Below are 23,537 nucleotides of genomic sequence, written 5' to 3'. Positions count from 1 at the left end.
GCTCAGTGGTTTTCAAAACCTGGACAAACTGCCGTGTTTTGAAAACCTGTCCGGACATGTCCGGGTAAATCCGGACATTGGTAACCCTAGTCATAGCTGTTGTAACAGGAAAATAAATCTTCCTTGTATGGCCATTTACTATCAGAAACCTCTGGGGCAAATGGTCTGGCAGGGTACTACTGTCTCCTGGACAAAAGGTTGCGTCCTTCAGTAGTGATCTGAACCAATTTGCCCTAAAAAAAATTCCTGGCTTTTAGGCTACATAAATCAGACTCATGACCTGGAATCTTACCTACTCTGACTGAGAAAAGTATTTCAATTTGCAATTTATATAGCACTGAAAGGCATATGCAGGTGCTGACCATTTTGACAGTTCCTGCTCAGAAGAGCTTACAATCTAACTTGGACAGACAGACATGACATATAGGGTTGGGGATGCAGAGCCCAAGGTGAGAGGAGTTAGGAGTCGAAAGAACTCTCAAAGAGGTGGGCTGACATTTATAGATGGTTCCTGCTCTGAAGAGCTTACAATCTAACTTGGACAGACAGACATGACATATAGGTTTGGGGATGCAGAGCCCAAGGTGAGAGGAGTTAGGAGTCGAAAGAACTCTCAAAGAGGTGGGCTGACATTTATAGATGGTTCCTGCTCTGAAGAGCTTACAATCTAACTTGGACAGACAGACATGACATATAGGTTTGGGGATGCAGAACCCAAGGTGAGAGGAGTTAGGAGTCGAAAGCACTCTCAAAGAGGTGGGCTGACATTTATAGAGGGTCCCTGCTCAGAAGAGCTTACAATCTAACTTGGACAGACACACATGACATATAGGAAGGATTGGGGATGCTGGGTAGGGTCGGTGCTGGGAGGGGGGGGGGGTTTACATGAAAACATGCTGCTCAGGGGGATGGGAGGCAGGCAGACAGGCTGGTATAGGGGGGTGGGACAAAGTTTGGAAGAAAGTGATGGGGACATAGGAAGGAGGCACTGGGGGCACTAAGGATATAGAAAGGGGCACTGAGATCAATAAGGACATAGATTGCACTGAGGGCACTAAGCAGGACAGAGGCACTGGGGACACTAAGGACACAGTACGCAGGCACTGGGGGCACTAAGGACATGGGAAGGAGGCACTGGAGGCATTATGGACACAGGAAGGAGGTACTGGGGGCACTAAGGACATAAGAAGGGGCACTAAGGCCATAGGAAGGAGGCACTGAGGGCACTTAGGGAGAGACACAGACAGAAAAAATGACAGACAGACAGGCAGCGTCCAAGGAGAGAGAGACAAAGAAAAAAAACAAAAAAAAACAGACAGACGGACATCTACTCTAGCACCTGTTAATGTAACGGGCTTAAACACTAGTAAGGAATAAAAGAATTGAAGAATTTTCAGTAACAGGAAAAGTTATTTTAAGTTAAGATTGCTTATTTTGAGAAAAGAGATGCTTTAAAGGATTTTCTAAAATGCATATATGAGTTGAAGAGCGAATTAAATGGCTCCAATCTGGGTTTCTTGAAGCAGCTTGATAGGCAATGAGTTTCGACACAAATCTTTTGTGGGTAATATACCTTTAACTGGTTGAAAGGAAAAAAAATGAGTGAGGTCTTGTGGTTCGACCTGGTCTGGAAAAGCAAAATTGGTTAGTAAGGTAGGAGGGTAGGAATCCATTGAGTGTTCAGTGATGTCACAATGGCTTGATTGTCCTGTACTCTGTGCTCTCCAACCCAGATTAATAATAATAATAATAACTTTATTCTTGTATACCGCAATACCATGGAAGTTCAATGCAGTTAACAATAGAAGAGACTGTACATTTACAGCGATGATACATATTATAGTGTTGTTACATTTACAGAGATGTTACATAAATAGCAGTAATAAAAAGGCATATACTAAAGAGGAGGCTGTGCGTATACAGCGATGTTACATTTTATAGCGGTGATACATTTACGGTGATGTTAAATGTGAGGCAATGATAAGGCAGGGCAATTAGATAAAACAGAGATTGAGTAAGAGAGGCCATAGTGGCTTGGGAGGGGGGCGTAGTCAGAGGGCATGGAGGCATATCGAGGTCAGGAGGGTGCAGGGAAGGGGGGAAGGCAGCGTTAGCGGAATTTGTCGAAGAGGTAGGTTTTTAGTGACTTCCTGAACAGGTGGTAGGGCGGGGAGTTGGAGATGAGGGCGGTAAGGCAATTGTTCCATTTGCCCGCTTGGAATGCTAGGGTTCTATCAATGAATCTCTTGTAGAGGCAGCCTTTTAGGGAGGGAAAGGTGAATAGGTGGGCGTTTCGTGTGCGAGAGGGGCCTGCTATTTCAAAGTGCTCCGACAAGTAGCTTGGGGAAGATCCTGTAAGAGTTTTGAAACAGAGGCAGGCAAACTTAAAGATGATCCTTGCCTCTACTGGAAGCCAATGGAGTTTGGTGTAGTAGGGGCTAACATGGTCGTATTTTTTGAGATCATAGATGAGGCGGACGGCCGCATTTTGGACTGTTCTAAGACGTTTGATGGTATTTTTATAGGATCCCAGGTAAATAATGTTGCAGTAGTCTAATATACCAGAGATTGAACGAGTAGACGAAAGGCTTGGTGGTCGAAGTAACGTTTGATGGTGCGCAGTTTCCAGAGGGTACAGAAACATTTTTTCACCTGGGCACTGGTATGGTCATCGAAGGTTAGAGTGCGGTCCAGGATTAACTGTACCCATGACATCCTGTTTGTCTGTCTTAGATGTTTAGATTGTAAGTTCTTTGAAGCAGGGACCGTCTTCTTCTTTGTGACTCTGGACAGCACTATGTGCGTCTGGTAGTGCCATAGAAATAGTTATAATAGTAATAGTGTGAAGTTTCAGTCTTTGGGAAGCAGAGCTGAGCTTGTGATGTCATAATGCCTCATTCCACCAATAAGAGCCAACCTCATCAGTGATGTCACAATGGCTTGATTGTCCTGTACTCCCCTCTGCCCTCCAACCCAGCCAGCAGATTAACCCTTCCCCTTAACTGTATCCATGACATCCTGTTGTCTGTTTAGATTGTAAGCTCTTTGGAGCAGGGACTGTCCTCTTTGTGACTCTCTACAGCGCTGCGTACATCTGGTAGTGCTATAGAAATAATTCATAGTAGTACACTTCTCCCTCCATATCCACAGGGGTTAGGGGCAGAGCCGGCCCGCAAATATTAAAAAACCACAAATAATATTCAGGATAGCTCTGACCCTCCCCCCAGCATCCCTTAAGCCAATCTTCCTACGCTCCTGCCCCGTGCAGATCACTCATAGGAAATGGCTGCCGTGAGCTCCCGTCGTAGTTTCAAGTTTATTAAAAACTTTGTTATACCGCTTAATCAAATTTCTAGGCAGCGTACAGTAATAAAAGAATATCTTAAAAGAAACAAAACAAGTTGGAGTTAAAATACTATACAGAACCGGGTTAGGTTAGTAGACACATACAAAAACACGGCAGCCATTTCCTATGAGTGATCTGCACGGGGCAGGAGCGTAGGAAGATTGGCTTAAGGGATGCCGGGGGGGAGGGTCAGAGCTATCCCGAATATTATTCGTGGTTTTTTAATATTTGCGGGCCGGCTCTGCCCCTAATCCCTGTGGATATGGAGGGAGAAGTGTACTACTATGAATTATTTCTATAGCACTACCGGATGTACGCAGCGCTGTAGAGAGTCACAAAGAGGACAGTCCCTGCTCCAAAGAGCTTACAGTCTAAACAGCCAAACAGGATGTCATGGATACAATTAAAGGGAAGGGTTAATCTGCTGGCTGGGTTGGAGGGCAGAGGGGAGTGCAGGAGCGTAGGAAGATCGCTCCTGCCCTGAAAACCCGCTAGACCACCAGGTAAGGCTTAAAGGGGGGGGGGGGGGGTCTAAGAGGGCTTAAAAATAGCTCGAAAAATGAAAATGGATCTTAAAAAAAAAAAGAATTGCAAATAACCGAATCCGCGGATTTGGAGGGAGAAGTGTAGTACCAAAGCTTTTTAATTTTTTTGGAATGGTATTTCCCAGGTAAGTTAGGCGGCAGTAGTGCGTCTACCAGAGCCTGGCACCATCCATAGAATATGGGCCATATTCCAAATTTAATGAAGGAAAATTACAGTTAACCTTGAAAATCCAATTTGACCTTTCTTTATATCATCTTGTGTAGTATATATTAGTTTGTTTGTTTAAGCGTGCTCCCTTTTTGCTGAATAAAGACATTTGTCCACGCAGAAAATCTGTGGCAAAGCCGGGTTTGGATTTCAGGCAGACCCTGTCTGAGCCCTTCACTCCTTTCCCCATGACGTGTTTTGCGTAGCGTTCCATGATAACGTAGCACTATCAGAGCAGCCCCATTGCAATGGCTGGCTCCAACTGATTCTGCCTTCTCTTTTTACAGGAGGTCGAACCGCGTGCAGCACTGCCGCATCCACTCGCGCCAGGAAGCCGGAACCACCAAGTTCTACCTGACGGACAACTTGGTGTTTGACAGCCTGTACAGTCTAATTTGTCACTACCGGGAGGTACCGCTGCGGTGTAATGAATTTGAGATGAGGCTCACGGACCCCGTGCCGCAACCCAACGCCCATGAGAACAAAGAGTAAGGGTCACAGAAAGAAAGAACTAGAAGAGATTGACGGGGTTTTTTTTTCTCTACCCTCACAGCAAATTATATTTGGGTTTTGCTTCAATTGGGGGAGGGCTGGAGAGGGTAATATTGGCCCACTGACTTTGGTCTCAGGCCTGCCCTAAATCGGCTGTGTGGTATCTAGTGTAGCTTACATGATCAAGTTATTGACCTTAGACATTAATGTCATGGCTCGTATCGTTGTGGAAGTGTCAACTAAAACTATCAAAGGGTATAAATGCACTGTATATACTCACTGTATGTTATACAGATTTAGAGGCTGTGTTTCTTTTTTTTTTTAGTTTCAAATTTTAGTTTTTTTTCAAAATTTTTTCAAAATTTATTTTTTTTGTTTCAAATTTTAGTTTTTTTTCAAAATTTTTTCAAAATTTATTTTTTTTGTTTCAAATTTTAGTTTTTTTTCAAAATTCTTTTTTTTGTTTCAAAATTTTATTGAAATTGTATATAGTAACGTACAATAAGCAGGAGAAACATACAAGGGTCATTTCATAAATAATGCACACTATTTTATTTTTTTGTTAATAATTTATTTTATTAAGTTTCAAAAAGAACCAAATAAGTACAGAATACCACAGTGTACAAAGCACAGAAATGAGTACCAATATTCTTGTCACATTTCACCATGATATGCTGAAACCCACCATCCACCCCCTCCCAAAAATCACACAAAACCAACCAAGGTCAATCCACAATCCCAATTCCAATGTGTCACTAACAGAAAAAGTTAAACATTCAACAAATGAACACTATTTTTTTTTTTTTTTTAAATTTACATGTTGTTTGGGGTTTTTTTCAAGTATTGTTCGCCGATGATGCCAAACTGAGCAATGTAGTGAGCAAAAGCACAACAGACAAAAAAGCAATGGCAGACGATATAGTGCTTGACTTACTTCTGCTGGAGCACTGGTCTAGGTCCTGGCAACTCAGTTTCAATGCCAAAAAATGCAAAGTCATGCACCTGGGAAGCCAAAATCCATGCAAGATTTACACCCTAAATGGCGAGATCCTGACAAGAACTGAAACAGAATGAGACTTAGGGGTGATTGTCAGGGAAGACACGAAGTCTGCAAACCAAGTGGAGCAAGCTTCATCCAAAGCAAGGCAAATCATAGGTTGCATACGCAGGAGTTTCGTCAGCCGTAAACCTGAAGTCATTATGCCACTGTATAGATCCATGGTGAGACCGCACCTGGAGTACTGTGTGCAATTCTGGAGGCCGCATTACCGCAAGGATGTGCTGAGACTGGAGTCGGTCCAGAGGATGGCCACCAGGATGGTCTCGGGACTCAGGGAGCTCCCGTACGAGGAGCGGTTGGGGAATTTGCAGCTCTACTCACTCGAGGAGCGTCGAGAGAGGGGAGATATGATCGAGACATTCAAATATCTCATGGGCCGCATCAAGGTGGAAGAAGACATCTTCTTCTTCAAGGGTCCCGCGGCAACAAGGGAGCATTCGTGGAAAATCAGGGGCAGGAAACTGCACAGTGACACTAGGAAGTTCTTCTTCACTGAAAGGGTGGTTGATCGCTGGAATAGTCTTCCACTTCAGGTTATTGAGACCAGCAGTGTGCCGGAATTTAAGGCCAGATGGGATAGACATGTGGGATCTATCCGCAAAGATAGATAGGGAGGGTCACCGGAGTGGGCAGACTTGATGGGCCGTGGCCCTTATCTGCCGTCTATTTCTATGTTTCTATGTTTCTTTACAATCCTTCAATATAGTCTCCTTGCTTTGCAATGATCAAGTACGCCCCAACATCCTGGAAGCTTCATTATTCCATCCAAGACACCGTTTTAGTTCAGTTGCCAAATGGCTCGGGTACCGGCAGAAAAAAGCTCTTCCAGAGATGCACAACGATGTCCACGCATAGGTTGTTTCAACTTTGGAAAAAGGTCAAAGTCTGGTGGTCTCATGAGGTAACATCTCCCACCCGTATTCGGATAGTTTTTCAATGACAAGTGAAAAGTTCCATCTTCCCCACGACCAAAATAATTTAAATGAGCTCAATCAAAAGTCAAACAAATGATGATTTTTGCTTATGATCATGAAGGCATCATCATCATAGACAAAGTTCCATGTGGAAGAAGTGTCACAACAGTGTATTATCGTGATTTTTTGCAAAAAAAAAAAAAATGCGGGAATCAAGATGGCGTCGGAGTGAGTTGAGCTATCAAGTGGCTCCTGCTCTGTTCGGCAATTTTTTCAACTTTTTTTTTTTTTTCCTTAGAGATTTACCTGCTATGCCCAAGCGCAGGGGTAAGCAGAGGAGCGTGCTTCCTGCCTCCTCTTCCACTTCATTGACTCGGCAAGCGGCAATAACATCTTATGTTGTCCCAGTTGGAGTGGGCGCATCTGTTGATCGAGGAGGGCAGACCTCGGTCTTGGAAGGCGACGTTTCGCTTAGCTCATTCGGGCCTGGAGTTCCTCTGCATCCCGGGATGATGTCGGGGACGCCCTCAGATGCACAGGAAGCGCCGGAATTGATGTCTCCGGCGGCGCTGCAGGTCTCACCCCTGACCCCGGATGGAAACCACAGCTTGCTGAGTTCCTTACAGTCAGCATTGGAAACCGGAGGATCTGAAAGTCAGCGGGAAATGGGGAAGGTGCAGATGGATCCCATGGTGGAGTCCCCCGGAATAGCTACCCCTGCTCCCCTGATTAAACCAGCGGTGATTGACATGGAGGCATTAAGCACAGTTACTTACCGTAACAGGTGTTATCCAGGGACAGCAGGCAGATATTCTTGACTGATGGGTGACGGCACCGACGGAGCCCCGGTACGGACAATTTTAGAGTGATTGCACTCTAAGAACTTGGAAAGTTCTAGCAGGCCGCACCGCGCACGCGCGAGTGCCTTCCCGCCCGACGGAGGCGCGCGGTCCCCAGTTAGGATAAGCCAGCTAAGAAGCCAACCCGGGGAGGTGGGTGGGACGCAAGAATATCTGCCTGCTGTCCCTGGATAACACCTGTTACGGTAAGTAACTGTGCTTTATCCCAGGACAAGCAGGCAGCATATTCTTGACTGATGGGTGACCTCCAAGCTAACTAAAAGAGGGATGGTGGGAAGGTTGGCCATTAGGAAAACAAATTTTGCAAAACAGATTGGCCGAAGTGACCATCCCGTCTGGAGAATGCGTCCAGACAACAGTGAGATGTAAAAGTATGAAATGAGGACCAAGTAGCAGCCTTGCAGATTTCCTCAATAGGTGTGGAACGGAGGAAAGCCACAGATGCTGCCATGGCTCGAACTCTATGGGCTGTGACAGAACCTTCCAGAGTCAGTCCGGTCTGAGCATAACAGAAAGAAATGCACGCTGCGAGCCAATTGGACAGCGTACGTTTAGAAACAGGACGTCCCAATTTATTCGGATCAAAGGACAGAAAGAGTTGAGGGAATGATCTGTGGGGCTTAGTTCGGTCTAAATAGTAAGCTAAAGCCCGCTTACAGTCCAAAGTATGCAGAGCCTGTTCTCCAGAGTGAGAGTGAGGTTTCGGAAAGAAGACAGGCAGAACAATGGATTGGTTGAGATGGAAATCCGAGACAACCTTAGGGAGAAACTTTGGATGAGTACGCAGAACCACCTTGTCATGATGAAAGACGGTAAAGGGTGGGTCTGCTACTAGTGCATGGAGCTCACTGACCCTCCTGGCAGAGGTGAGAGCAATCAGGAAGAGAACCTTCCAAGTGAGAAATTTTAAAGAAGCCGTGGCCAAAGGTTCAAACGGAGGCTTCATTAAGGCTGAAAGAACCACGTTAAGATCCCAGATCACAGGAGGTGGTTTAAGAGGTGGTTTCACATTGAAAAGTCCTCGCATGAATCTGGAGACCAAGGGATGAGCTGAAAGGAGTTTCCCATGGACTGGCTCATGAAAAGCAGCAATAGCACTGAGGTGGACTCTGATGGAAGTAGACTTGAGACCAGAATCAGATAAAGAAAGAAGGTAATCCAACACGGTCTCCACAGCAAGGGACGTAGGATTATGATGATGAAGAAGACACCAGGAAGAAAACCGTGTCCACTTCTTATGGTAACATTGCAGAGTGGCAGGTTTCCTGGAGGCATCCAGAACAGAACGAACGGGCTGAGACAAAAGAGTATCATTCGAAGTCAGCCCGAGAGATACCAGGCTGTCAGGTGCAGAGACTGGAGATTGGGATGCAGAAGGGTCTCCTGACGTTGTGTAAGCAGAGAAGGAAATTGTGGAAGTAGAATAGGTTCCCTGGAACTGAGTTGAAGTAGAAGGGAGAACCAATGTTGCCTGGGCCACCGTGGTGCAATCAGAATCATGGTGGCCTGTTCCCTCTGGAGCTTGAACAAGGTCCGGAGCATGAGAGGCAGAGGAGGGAAAGCATACAGGAAGAGATTGGACCAATCCAGGAGAAATGCATCCTCTGCCAGACGGTGAGGAGAGTAGAGTCTGGAGCAGAAGTGGGGCAGCTGATGATTGTGAGAAGCTGCAAAGAGGTCTATCTGAGGAGTGCCCCACTGAGCGAAGATGGACTGCAGAGTGAAAGGATCGAGTGTCCACTCGTGAGGCTGGAGAATTCTGCTGAGCTTGTCCGCTAAGGAATTCTGTTCTCCCTGAATGTAGATAGCTTTCAGGAATAGGTGGTGATCTATGGCCCAAGCCCAAATCTTCTGAGCTTCCTGGCACAAGAGGCGAGAGCCCGTCCCACCCTGCTTGTTGATGTAGTACATTGCAACTTGATTGTCTGTGCACAGTAGAAGGACCTGAGGAAAGAGAAGATGCTGGAAGGCCTTGAGGGCATAAAACATCGCTCTGAGTTCCAGGAAGTTGATGTGATGTTTCATTTCCTGGGCTGTCCAAAGTCCTTGAATTTGGAATTCGTTCAAATGAGCTCCCCAGGCATAAGGGGAGGCGTCGGTGGTGATGATAAGTTGATGAGGAGGTAGATGGAACAAAAGACCTCTGAAGAGATTTGAGGATATCAACCACCATTGTAGAGACTGACGAAGAGAGGATGTCACAGATATGTGTCGTGAGCAAGGATCCGTCGCTTGGGACCATTGGGTCGCTAGGGTCCATTGAGGGGTGCGTAGGTGGAGACGTGCGAAGGGTGTGACATGAACTGTGGAGGCCATGTCATCATTTGCTTGGCAGAGATCATCATTTGCTTGGCAGAGATGGAGCGTTGATGAAGCACCTGCTGACACAGAGATTGGAGAGTGTGAAGACGGTTGGACGGCAGAAATGCTCTCATGAGGACTGTGTCCAGCACCGCTCCAATGAATTGAAGTCTCTGAGTGGGGATAATATGAGATTTGGGTAGATTGATCTCGAACCCCAGAAGTTGTAGAAACATGATGGTCTGGTTGGTGGCCTGGAGTACTATCTGAGAAGAATTGGCCTTTATCAACCAATCATCCAGGTAAGGAAACACCTGAAGGAGGTGGGAACGTAGAAAGACGGCCACCACAATCAGACATTTGGTGAACACTCTTGGAGAGGAAGCAAGACCGAAGGGTAGCACCTTGTATTGGTAATGACAACGGTTGATCATGAAGCGGAGGTACTGTCTGGAGGCCAGATTGACCGGTATGTGAGTGTATGCTTCTTTGAGATCTAGGGAACATAGCCGGTCGCCTTGATTGAGAAGAGGATAAAGAGTAGCCAGAGAAAGCATCTTGAATTTCTCTTTTACCAAGCATTTGTTGAGATTGCGAAAATCTAAAATGGGTCTGAGATCTCCTGTTTTTTTGGGGACTAGAAAGTAACGGGAGTAAAATCCCTGCCCCTTTTGATCTAGAGGAACTTCCTCTATGGCGTTCAGAAGAAGGAGGGATTGAACCTCTTGAAGAAGGAGGGAAGACTGAGGAGTGTTCAAAGCAGACTCTCTTGGCAGACTTTAGGCAGGAAGAGTCTGGAAATTGAGAGAGTAGCCGTGGTGGATGATGTTGAGGACCCACTGATCCGAGGTGATGATTTCCCAACGGCTTATGAAATGAGTAAGGCGTCCTCCTATGGGCTGCTGAAGATGGGCAGAAGGAGGGAGACTGGCTATGTCCTGGAGAACCAAGTCAAAAGGGTTGAGTTGATTTCTGTGAAGGGGGAGGTTTCACCTGCTGTTGCTGCTGTGCTGGTCGAGCAACTTGCCTCTGTTGTTGCCTCTGACGCCTGGGTTGTTGCTATGTCTGAGGTAAAGGACGAGCCACAAATCTACGTTGATAGGCCGATTGTTGGCGAAAAGGCCTAGTAGGTGGGGTCTTCTTCTTTGTCTTAAGGAGAGTGTCCCATCGAGTCTCATGAGCTGAGAGTTTCTGAGTAGTGGAGTCCATGGATTCCCCAAACAGCTCATCCCCCAAACAAGGTGCATTGGCCAGTCGATCTTGATGATTGACATCGAGTTCTGAAACTCTGAGCCAGGCCAGTCGCCGCATAGCTACCGACATAGCCGTGGCCCTAGAGGTCAGCTCAAAGGTGTCATAGATTGATCTGACCATGAACTTGCGCAGTTGTAAGAGCGATGAAGAAGTTTGGCGAAAGGCGGATTTTTTACGGTCAGGGAGATATTTCTCAAAAGATGACAAAGTCTGAATGAGATGCTTAAGGTAAAAAGAAAAATGGAAAGCATAGTTCCCTGATCTATTTGCTAGCATCGCATTTTGATACAACCTCTTGCCAAACTTATCCATGGCCTTACCTTCTCTGCCAGGAGGGACAGAAGCGTATACACTAGCCCCCGTGGATTTCTTTAAAGTAGATTCCACCAGTAAAGACTCATGGGGGAGTTGCGGCTTGTCAAAGCCTGGAATAGGTATGACCTTATACAAGGAGTCCAGTTTGCAGGGAGCTCCTGGGATGGTCAAGGGTGTCTCTAGATTTTTGTAAAATGTCTCTCTTAATATGTCATGGAGAGGTAGTTTGAGAAATTCCCTTGGAGGCTGGTCAAAATCCAGAGCATCGAGAAATGCCTTGGATTTTTTGGATTCAGCCTCCAAGGGAATAGAGAGAGATTCACACATCTCTTTGAGAAAAGAGGTGAAAGAAGTTGCATCAAGTTTAGAGGACAGATCTAAAACAGAAGGATCCTCTTCTCCTGATGAACACTCTCCCTCTGAGAGAAGAGGGTCCTCCGAATCGCCCCACAGATCAGGGTCCCTTACTTGAAAACTGCGGTCCCGGGATTCCGGTGTGGAGGGTTCTAGGTGTCGAGTTTTATGCATCGACTTCCCAGACCTCTGTGAAACGGTACCGGGAGATGTTATAGGCTGTGTTGGCGCCGAGGTTTGAACAGCCTGGTGTAAGGATCTCGGTTCCGGCGCTAAGACCGGCATAGATACCGAGGAAGTAGTATGCATCGGTACCGACAAGGTGGATGCTGACAAAGGAGGCTGGTCCACTGTCGGTACCGGAGGCTCAGACCGGACCAGGACTGGAAGGCTCGGTGTCAGAAGAGCAGGTAACAGCTGCTGTAGTTGTTCTTTAAGCTGTACTTGCAGGACGGCGGCAATGCGCTCGTCCAGTGAAGGCACCGGTACCGCTTTTTTCTTCTGCGGTACCTTGGGTGCCGCTCTACACTCCGAAGAGGAACCCGATGTCAAGGGACTTACCTCAATCGGAGCGGAGCGCTTCCGCGGGCGCCTCGAGGTCGGCAGGATTGGGCTTGCTGCCACTGAGACCGGAGGGCGCTCCAGCGGGGAAGGCTTCTTAGCCGGCTTACCTGAAGGGTGCGACACCGGCGCGGTGTCGCGCGGTGTCGACGAGGCAGGTGCCGACTGCGTCGGGGTCGAAGTGGGGACCGGTGCCGCCGAATCCGACATCTCGGTACCAAACAATAATCGCTGTTGGATTTGTCGATTTTTTAAAGTTCTCTTTTTAAGAGTGGCACAGCGGGTGCAGGTAGATGCTCGATGGTCAGGACCAAGACACTGTAGACACCAGTTGTGCGGGTCTGTGAGTGAAATTGGTCGAGCGCACCGCTGGCACTTCTTAAACCCGGGTTGAGGGGGCATGAATGTAAAAACGGCTTCAGCCAAATCGAAGGCCGAGGCCTCGATGGTGGCAACAGGCCCCGCTGGGGCGAAACCGAAAAAATGAAAGAAAAACGAATTAAGATTTTTTATTTTTTATTTTTTAAAAAGAAAATAAAATAAAATGAGGGAAACAATATTTCCCAACGAGTTTACGCGAGCGGGAAGGCGAAAGAGAAAAAAGTTTTCAACAGCCGTTGAAAAGTGCGTCTTCTTAGCTCTGCGGAAACTAAGAAACTGGGGACCGCGCGCCTCCGTCGGGCGGGAAGGCACTCGCGCGTGCGCGGTGCGGCCTGCTAGAACTTTCCAAGTTCTTAGAGTGCAATCACTCTAAAATTGTCCGTACCGGGGCTCCGTCGGTGCCGTCACCCATCAGTCAAGAATATGCTGCCTGCTTGTCCTGGGATAATGGAGCGCTATGGAGACTTTACACAAGGTATGCTCCCAGATTGTACTTTCCACACAAAATTCTAATAGTAAATTTAAAACTTTTGAAGAGAAACTCCAGCAACAGTCTCTCAGAATGGACAAATTGGAGAAATCTGTGGCAGATGAGAAGATTACCACTAATTTACAACTTAATCTGGAGAAAGTTTTACTTGCTAGGAAAATTGAAAATTTGGAAAATGCTAATAGGAATTTGAACTTGAGACTTTTAAACTTTCCTGTTTCCAAGTTTCAATCTCCTAGGGATTTATTTCAGTCTTTTTTAAACACCGTTTTGAAATTTCCTGAAAATAATATGCCACCATTACAAAAGATATATTACTTAAATTTACCAAAGGAGGATAAAGGGAACGCAGTACCAGGAGAATTGGATCTCACTGGTATGCTGGAGACATCTCAAGAAGATATAATGACTAGAGCTACTTTATTGGTAACTTTTGTCTTTCTTCAAGATAAAGAAGCAATTCTTCGCCTATTCTATAGGACTGATAAGGTGGAATTTCATGGATTCAAAATTTCTATATTTCCTGATGTATCTAAGTGGACACAAGCCAGACGTAAGAAGTTTTTGGCTTGTCGTCAGTCTGTTTTGAGTTTAGGGGCAACTTTTCAATTACGTTTCCCCTGTAAATGCTGCATTACCGTACTTATCAGAGTAATAGATATATTTTTTATGAACCCGATCAACTGCAGTTTTTTCTTGAAGGTAAAGTAACCACAAGAATTCCAGACACCTCCATGGAATCAGCCTAGCAGGCCATTAGTTAATAACTCCAACTGCACTCTGTTATCGGAATTAATTTAGTTTATTTCTTGAATCCAACTACCCTTGGAAGTGACTGATTCCTTCTCCTCTCACATTGTGGACTTTAATCATAGTTACTATGTGTTATTATTTTATAATTAATATTTATTTTCCTTATTGGATTGTTATATTTCCTTTCAAGTATTGATTGATTTGTTAATTTGTAAAAGTATAAATTTAAAAAAAAAATTAAAAAAATGTGCAGAAAAATGCACAAAACCCGACCTCAGTTGTTCTTGGCTGGACCACTCATTCGTCACAATACTCGCCTGCACATAATAATAATAATAATAATTTTATTTTTTATATACCGCTATACCATAAGTTCGAAGCGGTTTACAGCAAGATTCATGCAATGAGTGTTTGCGATGATTACACCAAGAAACATATGTTTACAACAAGATACATAAGGTCAGAGCGGTTTACAACAAGATACATAAGTTCAGAGCGGTTTGCAGGAAGATACATGCAATGAGAATACGAGAAGATTGTAACAAGCAACAAATGATTACAACAGGATACAGAGGTACAGAGCGGTTTACAACAGGATACATGAGTTCGGGGCAGTTTACAGGAAGATGCATGCAATGAGAAAAAGAGAGGTTTACAACAATGTACATGCAATGGGGGTAAGAGGGGTAATGGGAGAGAAAGCCCTTTCAGGGATAAAAATTGTCAATGGAAGAGAACTCAAATTGTCTTCAGTGATTTTCTGAAGTCAGTGTATGACGCGGCCTCGAGTATGGGTTTTACGAGCCATGTGTTCAGTTTGGCTGCCTGGAATGATAGCATTCTGTCAAGGAACTTCTTGTAGTGACATGATTTCAGAGATGGGTAATTAAAGAGAATTATTCTGCGAGAGTTCTTACTAGGGTAGTTGAGGAAGAATTGGGAGGCGAGGTAAGTTGGTAGCATCCCAAAGACCGCTTTGTAGCTGATGCAGGCATGCTTGAAGAGTATTCTGGATTCCACCGGCAACCAGTGGAGTATTTGGAAGTATGGGGTGATGTGTTCCCATTTTTTAAATCCAAACCTGAGTTGGACTGCAGTGTTTTGGATTAATCTTAGCTTGTGGAGTGTCTTCTTATAAGCTCCCAGATATATAATGTTGCAGTAGTCCGCAGTTGTTATTCCATCAGAAGGAGAATTTGTCTTCTTTGAATACCTGGTAGGATCTGAGTTTGAGGAATCCCTGGAACCAGTTGTAAGTGTTTCCTGTGATGCCTAATGATTCAAGACAGTTCAACAGGATGGTGTGGTCAACTAGGTCGAAGGCACAGCTTAGGGAATGTCATTGAAAAATTACACGAATATGGCTGGGAGGTGTTACCTCATGCTCCCTACAGTCCAGGCATGTGTCCACCAGACTTCGACCTTTTTCCAAAATTGAAACAACCTATGCGTGGACATCGTTTTGCATCAGCTTTCTTCCGCCGGTACCTGAGCTATTCGGCAACTGAACAAAAACAGTGTCTTGGATGGAATAATGAAGCTTCCCAGACGTTGGGACTTGGTCATTGCAAAGCAGGGAGACTATATTGAAGGACTGTAAAGAAATACTTAGAAAAAAAAACCATTTAAATTTAAAAAAATAGTGTGCATTATTTATGAAATGACCCTTGTATTAAACAGATTGCTCATATACTATTAACACAAAGCTTAGGATATTAAAAGGCGAAATCCTTAAAATGAAACTCCCTCCCCCCACCCCACCCATCCCATTTGCAGAGGGTGAAAAATCAGCATCCATCCATATCTACATGCATACATCTCCATTCTTTCACTACAATTCAATTACTATCTGCAAACTCTTGTATGCCCATAATGATCTAAAATTTGGCCCCTTTACCTCTCTTCTTCATTATGACCACTACACTAAAACTTGGCTTTATATACCAGGTCTTCAGTCAGAAAGGAGCTCGACTCGGTTAACAGTAACTAAAAAAATGCTTAAAAAAAGCAACAATCAGAAAATATTAATATGACTAGTTTCCAAAGCGTTCGGCAAATAAAATAGTTTTTAAAGATTTACGAAAAAGTTGAAAAGGACCAGGACCCCGTAAAATAAGAGGAAGTTTGTTCCAATTTGAAAACCAAGGATTGACTGAAATTCTTGACTCCTTTGATTCCTTTCACTGAAGGAAGGGAGAGTTTGACGTGTTGGGTGCCTCTTGCATAGGAGAATCTCTAAGCATATTTCCCAACTCAACACACTGAATTCCACCAAAATTGGAAAGACAACAAGGATGCATTTTTCCAGGTTTTCCAAATGCTTTAGATTGCTACAGCAGTCTTTTATAAATATTAGTAATATCAACATACACAAAGAGGTTAAAGATCACTCCAGCATATGTCAAGGGAACATTTAAATGTAATTATTAGTGCTGCCTGATTCACGATTCGAATCGATTCACCGATTCAAATCAGGTGAATCGATTCGAATCAGTTTGTTTTTTATAAAAACCGGACTCACCGATTCAGCCGCAAGACGAGTTCGGGGAACTTCGGGCTATTTCATGCCGCTGGCCGCCAGACTCTTCCCATCTAATGTAACTTCCAGTTTTGCGAAACCGGAAGTTACATCGGAAGAAATGAAAGGAGTGGTGGGAGAGTCAAGTGGCGAGCGAGTGGACCTCGTGCAGCAGACTTCGGCACTCGGCAGCAACAAATTCTAGATTTGGCTGGCTCTTTCCTCGCATTTCTCCTCTCTTCCCTGTGATTTAATATCTAGTCCAGGCAGTAAGTAAATACATCGGCAGGAAGGCTGGGGATGGAAGCTGAAATCGGCAGGGGGGCTGGGGATGAAAGCTGAAATCGGCAGGGGGGCTGGGGGTGGAAGCTGAAATTGGCAGGGGGACTGGTGAGTCTTGGGGGCTGGGGATGGAAGCTGAGAATTGGCAGGGGCCTGGAAAAACTGAGAATCAGGCAGGGGGGCTTGGGGAAACTTTGGGGATGATTTGCTTTGGGGAAGCTGTGAATCTATGTTTCTAACTAATTTTACAGCTCTGTTATAGTTTGGATGTTCCTATTTTTGACATGATATTGCCTTGGTTAAATAACATTTTTAAACTTAACAAGCTGTGTCATTAACAGTGAATCGAATCGAATCGAATCAAAATATTTTTCTCTGACTCGGGCAGCACTAGTAATTTTTGTCTTGAATGTGATTCCACACCTGTTGCCAGAAGTTATGAGCCGTAGGACAATAGAATAACATACGATCTAGCCTTCCTTTTGTCCACAAGACCAACATGGAGGAGAATATTCTGAGTTAATTTTGTTCAGTCTAACAGGAGTCCATATTACACGTTTGATTACAAAAAATAGTGATTGGTTCATGGAGGCAGATTGACAACATCGGATGCGTTTAAGGGACATGAATTGCCATTGATCATCAGATATAGACACCATTAGTTCCCGTGACCATATGTTACGTAAACCATCAATGTTTCGTTTTCTTTGCTCTAAGTCAGGGCTGCCCAAGTCCGATCCTCGAGATCTACTGGCAGGCCAGGTTTTCAGGATATCCATGAGAGAGATTTGCATACCAAGAAGGCAGTGCAGGCAAATCTCTCTCATGCATATTCATTGTGGATATATTGAAAACCTGGCCTGCCGGTAGATCTCGAGGACCGGACTTGGGCAGCCCTGCAAATGTACCAGTATTTTATACCAATTTGATGCTTCTTGACCTAACCCCAATATTTTTTTTTAGAGGCTGTGTTTCTATCACTCCTTATACAGGTGGTATCACGCCAACTTGACACGCCTCCAGGCAGAGCACATGCTGATGCGGGTGCCCCGTGATGGCGCCTTCCTTGTTCGAAAGCGCAGCGAGCCCAATTCGTATGCCATCTCGTTCAGGTGAGCGCTGAGGAGCCTGGGACTCTCTCTCCCTGATCTGGACTTGGGTGGGTGCCTTTTAAACTCCCTCGTAAATGGTTTCTTATTGGAGCATGGCTGAACAAATGGTATCATGGACTTGACCTGAGCTCTTCTGTGTCTGAACAAACAAGCTGGCCCACTCCTTTCACTTGTTTTGAATTTAAACCCTGGGTGGAATCAGTTCAGTCTGTACCCAGGAGGTGGTGGATCCAACAATTCTGTTTATTTACTTTAAAAAAAATTTTTTTCAACAGTCCAGTACAATAGGTTGCTTAGTGGAGAAGAGGGGAAGGAGCGGGAGAGGGAGAAGAGGGGAAGGAGTGGGGGATTAAGAAGAGGGGAAGGAGCGGGGGTTGCAGAAGAGGGGAAGGAGCAGGGGGTGGAGAAGAGGGGAAGGAGCAGGAGGTGGAGAAAAGGGGAAGGAGCGGGGGTTGGAGAAGAGGGGAAGGAGCGGGGGTTGGAGAAGAGGGGAAGGAGGAGGGGGTGGAGAAGAGGGGAAGGAGCAGGAGGTGGAGAAGAGGGGAAGGAGCGGGGGATGGAGAAGAGGGGAAGGAGCAGGGGGTGGAAAAGAGGGGGAAGGAGCACAGAACTGGAAAGTTGCATGTCTCATTCCTGGGTGAGAAAACAAATGGGGAGCTGGATTGAACACATCAACCCTGGAACCAACAGATTTTATTCATATAAACTCAAATCACAATTAAATACATGGATATAGAGTCCTCTATATCCATGTACTTATCCATGTATTTAACTGTGATTTGAGTGTATATAAATAAAATCTGTTGGTTCCGAGGTTGATGTGTTCAATCCCGTTCCCTGCTTGTTTCCTTTCTCTGTTTGACTCTACGTGGGGTGGTTTCTCCTAGTTGTTTAGGTTTGTATTCATTCCTGGTTGCAACATGCCGATGTCAAAAGACCTGTTTTCAAAATGCTACAATAAGATGACTCAGTCCCTCTGCTAGAAATTGCGTCAACATTTTTGCATCGATGTACCTGAAGAGCACTGGGGTCATGACCCCAAAACAACGGTGTAGACCAGTGTATCGCAAACTGCCCGAGACGCCAGTGAGGAGGAGAGATGCCGGCTGACTGCTTATAAGATGTGCCTCTCCTTCTGCAGCACTCCCCACCCCCATCGGCGGTAATAGGAGGCTCATGTCTAATAGCATTCTAGAAATGAAGAAGATGGTAAGTCATTATTCTGTACAACATAAGAAGAAAAAGAAGATCCTTAAGTAGCAAAGGCTACAATCAGACGCCAAGAAAATGTAGGATGAAGATTCAGAAATTATTCCCCTTGTGCCAGGTGTCGTTGGCTTAAAAAGAATTTCCAAGTCCACCTTGATATGTTACCTCTGCATATTCGGTGCTTCACAAACTTTTTTTGCCTGTGACTCCATGTTGTAGCTTTAATGCTAGTTTAATGTGAGTTGAGGGGAGAGGGTGGCGCAGTGGTTAAAGCTACAGCCTCAGCACCCTGGGGTTGTAGGTTCAACCCAAGCTGCTCCTTGTGACCCTGGGCAAGTCACTTAATCCCCCCATTGCCCCAGGTACATTAGATAGATTGTGAGCCAGACAGGGAAAAATGTTTGAGTACCTGAATAAATTCATGTAAACTGTTCTGAGCTCCTCCTGGGAGAATATAGAAAATTGAATAAATAGTGTGAAAAGTTTCAGCCTCTGATAACCAGAGCTGGTATTGTGATGTCATAATGCCTCATTCCACCAATAAGAGCCAACCTCATCAGTGATGTCACAATGGCCGGATTGTCCTACACTTGGATCACTTTTGCTACATTTTGATTTCTAGAGTGGTGCAGTGGTTAAAGCTACAGCCTCGACACCCTGAGGTTGGGGATTCAAACCCACGCTGCTCCTTGTGACCCTGAACAAATCACTTAATCCTTCCATTGGCCCAGTTACATTAGATAGATTGTGAGGCAAACAGGGAAAAATGCTTAAGTACCTGAATAAATTAATGTAAACCATTCTGAACTCCCCTGGGAGAAGAATGTAGAAAACTGAATATAGAAATAGCTGATAATGCTGCTGCAGGCCCTGCCTCCCTATAAGCTCTTATGGTTGAATTATAGCACCCAATCAGCCTGTAAGGGCCAATGAAGCCACTGTGTGGGGGGAGAGGGAGCACTGTGATCATGACCCTAGATAGGATTATAGATCCACACTTTGGAAACTGCTGCCTTAAGAATTTCAGAAGGAGCCTCAAATGTTGAGATGAACACTAGCAATTAATCGAGAGACTGATCCAATCTCCAACATACCCTAGCTTATGAGCAAAGTGTATGCAAAACAAACTCATCAAGAAACATCACCCCCCAAGAAAACATTAGTGGCAATTTAGAGCAACAGTGAAACTCCTCCTAAACTGGTTGAGCTGCAGTCCCTACTCTAGAGAGCTTACTTAAGGTCTCCCTAATTTCCATTAATGATTACAGCAGCAGTATGAGAATCATGAAAGCCAGGTTCAAATCCTTGCCTCAGGTACAAACTCAGACTGTAACTCTCGAAAAATACCTACTGTTCCTGAATATAACTTGTAAGCTAAATCCAAAACTCCTTCCTTTTAACAGTTCAGAAAACACTAAACACATATTCTTTTCTTAGTATAATCAGTTCTCCCATACTGTGTAGAGACCTGCAATTGTTGGCAAAAGGCAGATCGTGCAATACCTTTTGGTCTGCTCATCACTTGAGGACAGCCACTATACACCGTGGGATATGCTCATGAAATACAACTGTGGTGGATAGACACAACAAGAAGAAGAAACAGCAAGAGCTGACAAGTGAACTTGGGGAAGACTTTAAATACAACATTCCTTAGTGTCCTCAGCAGATCAGTCCAGAACCTGTAGGTTAAGTGCATTGGCCAGCAGATGGCGACAGAGAACAATCTTTGTGAATTTACAAAGTTGCATACTACTTCCAAACATTGTAAAATGTAAGCGATATGATTAAAAAAATAATTTTAATGTAGAGCCTAAAAGAAAGATGCACAGGATTAGAGCTATAAACTTGTCGGCTCAAAATTGGGAGTTCCACAGTCTCAGGTCCTAGATAGAGCATGTGAAGGGAAAGGAGATGCTTATTTGACATACCACCTTTCTGTGGTTACAATCAAAGTGGTTTACATATTAAACACAAGCACTTATTTTGTACCTGGATCAATGGAGGGTTAAGTGACTTGCCCACAGTTACAAGGAGCTGCAAGGGAATTCGAATCTTGATTGCCCTGGTTCTCAGGCCACTATTAGACTACTTCTCTTGATCTGTAACAGAAACTAGTTGGCCGCTTTGGACCAGTTAGCTCTTTATCTGCTGTTATTTACCATGTCACTTTGTTAGTCTGTCTCCCGTATGTTTTGCCACAGAGCAGAGGGGAAGATCAAGCACTGTCGGATCCAGCAGGAGGGCCGTCTCTTCATGCTGGGCAGCTCTGCTGAGTTTGAGAGCCTGGTAGACCTGGTCAGTTACTACGAGAAACATCCACTCTACCGCAAAATGAAACTCCGCTACCCAATCAATGAGGAGACACTGGAGAAGATGGGCACCACGGTAAGCATAGAGGTACCAGGCCAGGAGTAAGAGGAGTGAGCCTTTCCCCCCTCCCCCCATGGATCTACTCCAACACTGATTAAACGCTATATGCAGCCGGCAGGTATACTGTCTGTACCTGGGTGGAGGAGAAAGAGAGAGGTTTAAATGAGCTCCCAGCTGCTGATTCCTCAGGGAACTGGGAGAAGTGCCCCAAAAATGGATTTATGTAGAACTTGTACTGACAACAGCGATAAGATCTATGTCTTCTGAGCATAAAGGCAGCATTAAAGAGAACTAACAGCACTGGATATGTCTTCTTTTTAGCCCGGACGGACTTTCCAAAACCCAGCAATTTGTCCAGGTTTTTGGAACGCTCTCGCCGCATCTGAAGGGCCTCTGAGTATGCATAGATGATGTCACATGCGTCCGTGCATGCTTGGAGGCCCCCTTATGTGGCCCGCAGGTCAGGAATTAAAAGAAGCAGTATGCTGGGGGTGGGGCCAAACAGGGCGGGGCTGGAAGCGGAACAAGGCATGGCCATGCATCCAGGATTTTTAGAAACAAAATATGGTAGCTCTAATCCTACATAAAGAGATAATCTCCATATCAGTGGATCTCTGTGAGCCGCGTACATGGACCTCAATCCTGTGGATCGTTCTTGGATATTCTGGAGCCCTGGTCTGTTGTCGTACTGGAGGGTTTCCATCATTTAATGGTAGTTGTGGTGCTCCATGAAGAGAGACTGGATTCAGACGTTCAAATACTTGAAGGGTATTAACGTAGAACAAAATCTTTTCTACAGAAAGAAAAATGGTAAAACCAGAGGGCATATTTTGAGGTTGAGGGGTGGTAAATTTAAGAGCAATGTAAGGAAATTCTTCTTTATGGAAAAGGTGGTGGATGCCTGGAATGTGCTCCCGAGAGAGGTGGTGGAGAGTAAAACTGTGACTGAGTTCAAAGAAACGTGGGATGAACACAGAGGATCTAGAATCAGAAAATAATAGTAAATATTGAACTAAGACCAGTATTGTGCAGACTTTCACGCTCTGTATATGGCTGTTTGGGGGCAGATGGGCTGGGGAGGGCTTCAATGGCTGGGAGGGTGTAGATGGGCTGCAGTAGGTTTTGACGGAGATTTCAGCAGTTGGAACCCAAGCACAGTACCGGGTAAAGCTTTGGATTCTTGCCCAGAAATAGCTAAGAAGAAAAATTTAAATTGAATCAGGAAGGGTAGACTGGATGGACTATTCAGGTCTTTATCTGCCGTCATCTACTATGTATGTTATGTATATATGATTCCTGTGCTATCCTTCCACAATGGCAACCATACTTTCTCTCCCCTGCAGGAGCTGGACTATGGAGCTCTGTACGAGGTGCGAACGCCTCATTTCTATGTGGAAGCCAATAAGATGCCCACGGCAAGGGTAAGTGCAAGAGCGTAGATTTGCCTAGGCCAGTGTCTCACAGACTTTCCAGTCGGCGGCACACTGAATCTAGTGCCCCGGCTGGAAGGCACCTGGACGTCGACGCATGCACGGATGCCCCTCTGGCCGCGACCCGCTTCGGTGGAGGGATCCGGGAGGTACAGGAAGAGGAGGAGAGACAGCGGCCAGGAGGAGAGTCATCTGCACCGCCTGACCTCGCCGCGACAGGCAAGTCCTGTAGGCAATCTGCCGGTGTGGACGACTCTCCTCCTCGCCAGTGTGTCTTGGCACACCGGAAATATCAGGAGGCTGGTCTAGGCGTTTGACTCGGTGCCTGCAACGGTGCTAAGTCAACTACAGACTTTGCGTCCTTTTTTTAAAGGGGAAGCACACACATTTCCTTTGAAAACTGCCCCAGGGAAACTTAGCTGCAGAGATCTATACTCACTCTTTCTGTACAGTGGCGCAGTAAGGGAGGGGGTGGGGGGGTGGGCAGTCCACCCTGGTTGTCACGCTGGTGGAGGCAATGGCACCCCTCCTCCTCGCCTCTACCCACTCCTCCCTTCGCCACGTGTGCTCACCCCCTTCCCCTGTACCACTAGTTCACCGCGGCGAGTGACAACTTGAACGTGCTCCGCGCGACCGCGTCGTCTCTCCCGTCGACGTCGCTTCTGAGTGCCGCGCATGGAAAGTGAGATGACAGGGATCGTGAGGAGCATGTCAAAGTTCTTGTTGCTCGCAGCGGTGAACAATTGGAGGTACGGAGAACGGAAGAGGGAGCGCTTGTGGCG

General features: G+C 45.5%; 1 protein-coding gene across 1 annotated transcript in view; it reads left to right on the top strand.

Annotated features, from left to right (window-relative positions):
* Positions 1-23,537, top strand: part of LOC117355378 (1-phosphatidylinositol 4,5-bisphosphate phosphodiesterase gamma-1-like) — a 204,213-nt gene that overhangs the window by 127,376 nt on the left and 53,300 nt on the right. Inside the window, exons 18-21 of the mRNA XM_033933848.1 lie at positions 4,387-4,587; positions 17,627-17,746; positions 21,157-21,340; positions 22,669-22,746. Of these exons, the coding sequence (XP_033789739.1) occupies positions 4,387-4,587; positions 17,627-17,746; positions 21,157-21,340; positions 22,669-22,746 (583 nt within the window). The remainder of the gene's footprint in view (positions 1-4,386; positions 4,588-17,626; positions 17,747-21,156; positions 21,341-22,668; positions 22,747-23,537) is intronic.

The sequence above is a fragment of the Geotrypetes seraphini genome, chromosome 2, assembly GCF_902459505.1.
Source record: "Geotrypetes seraphini chromosome 2, aGeoSer1.1, whole genome shotgun sequence".
NCBI lineage: Eukaryota > Metazoa > Chordata > Amphibia > Gymnophiona > Dermophiidae > Geotrypetes > Geotrypetes seraphini.
Note: the sequence above shows the minus strand (reverse complement) of the source record. Positions and strands in the feature narration are given on the sequence as shown.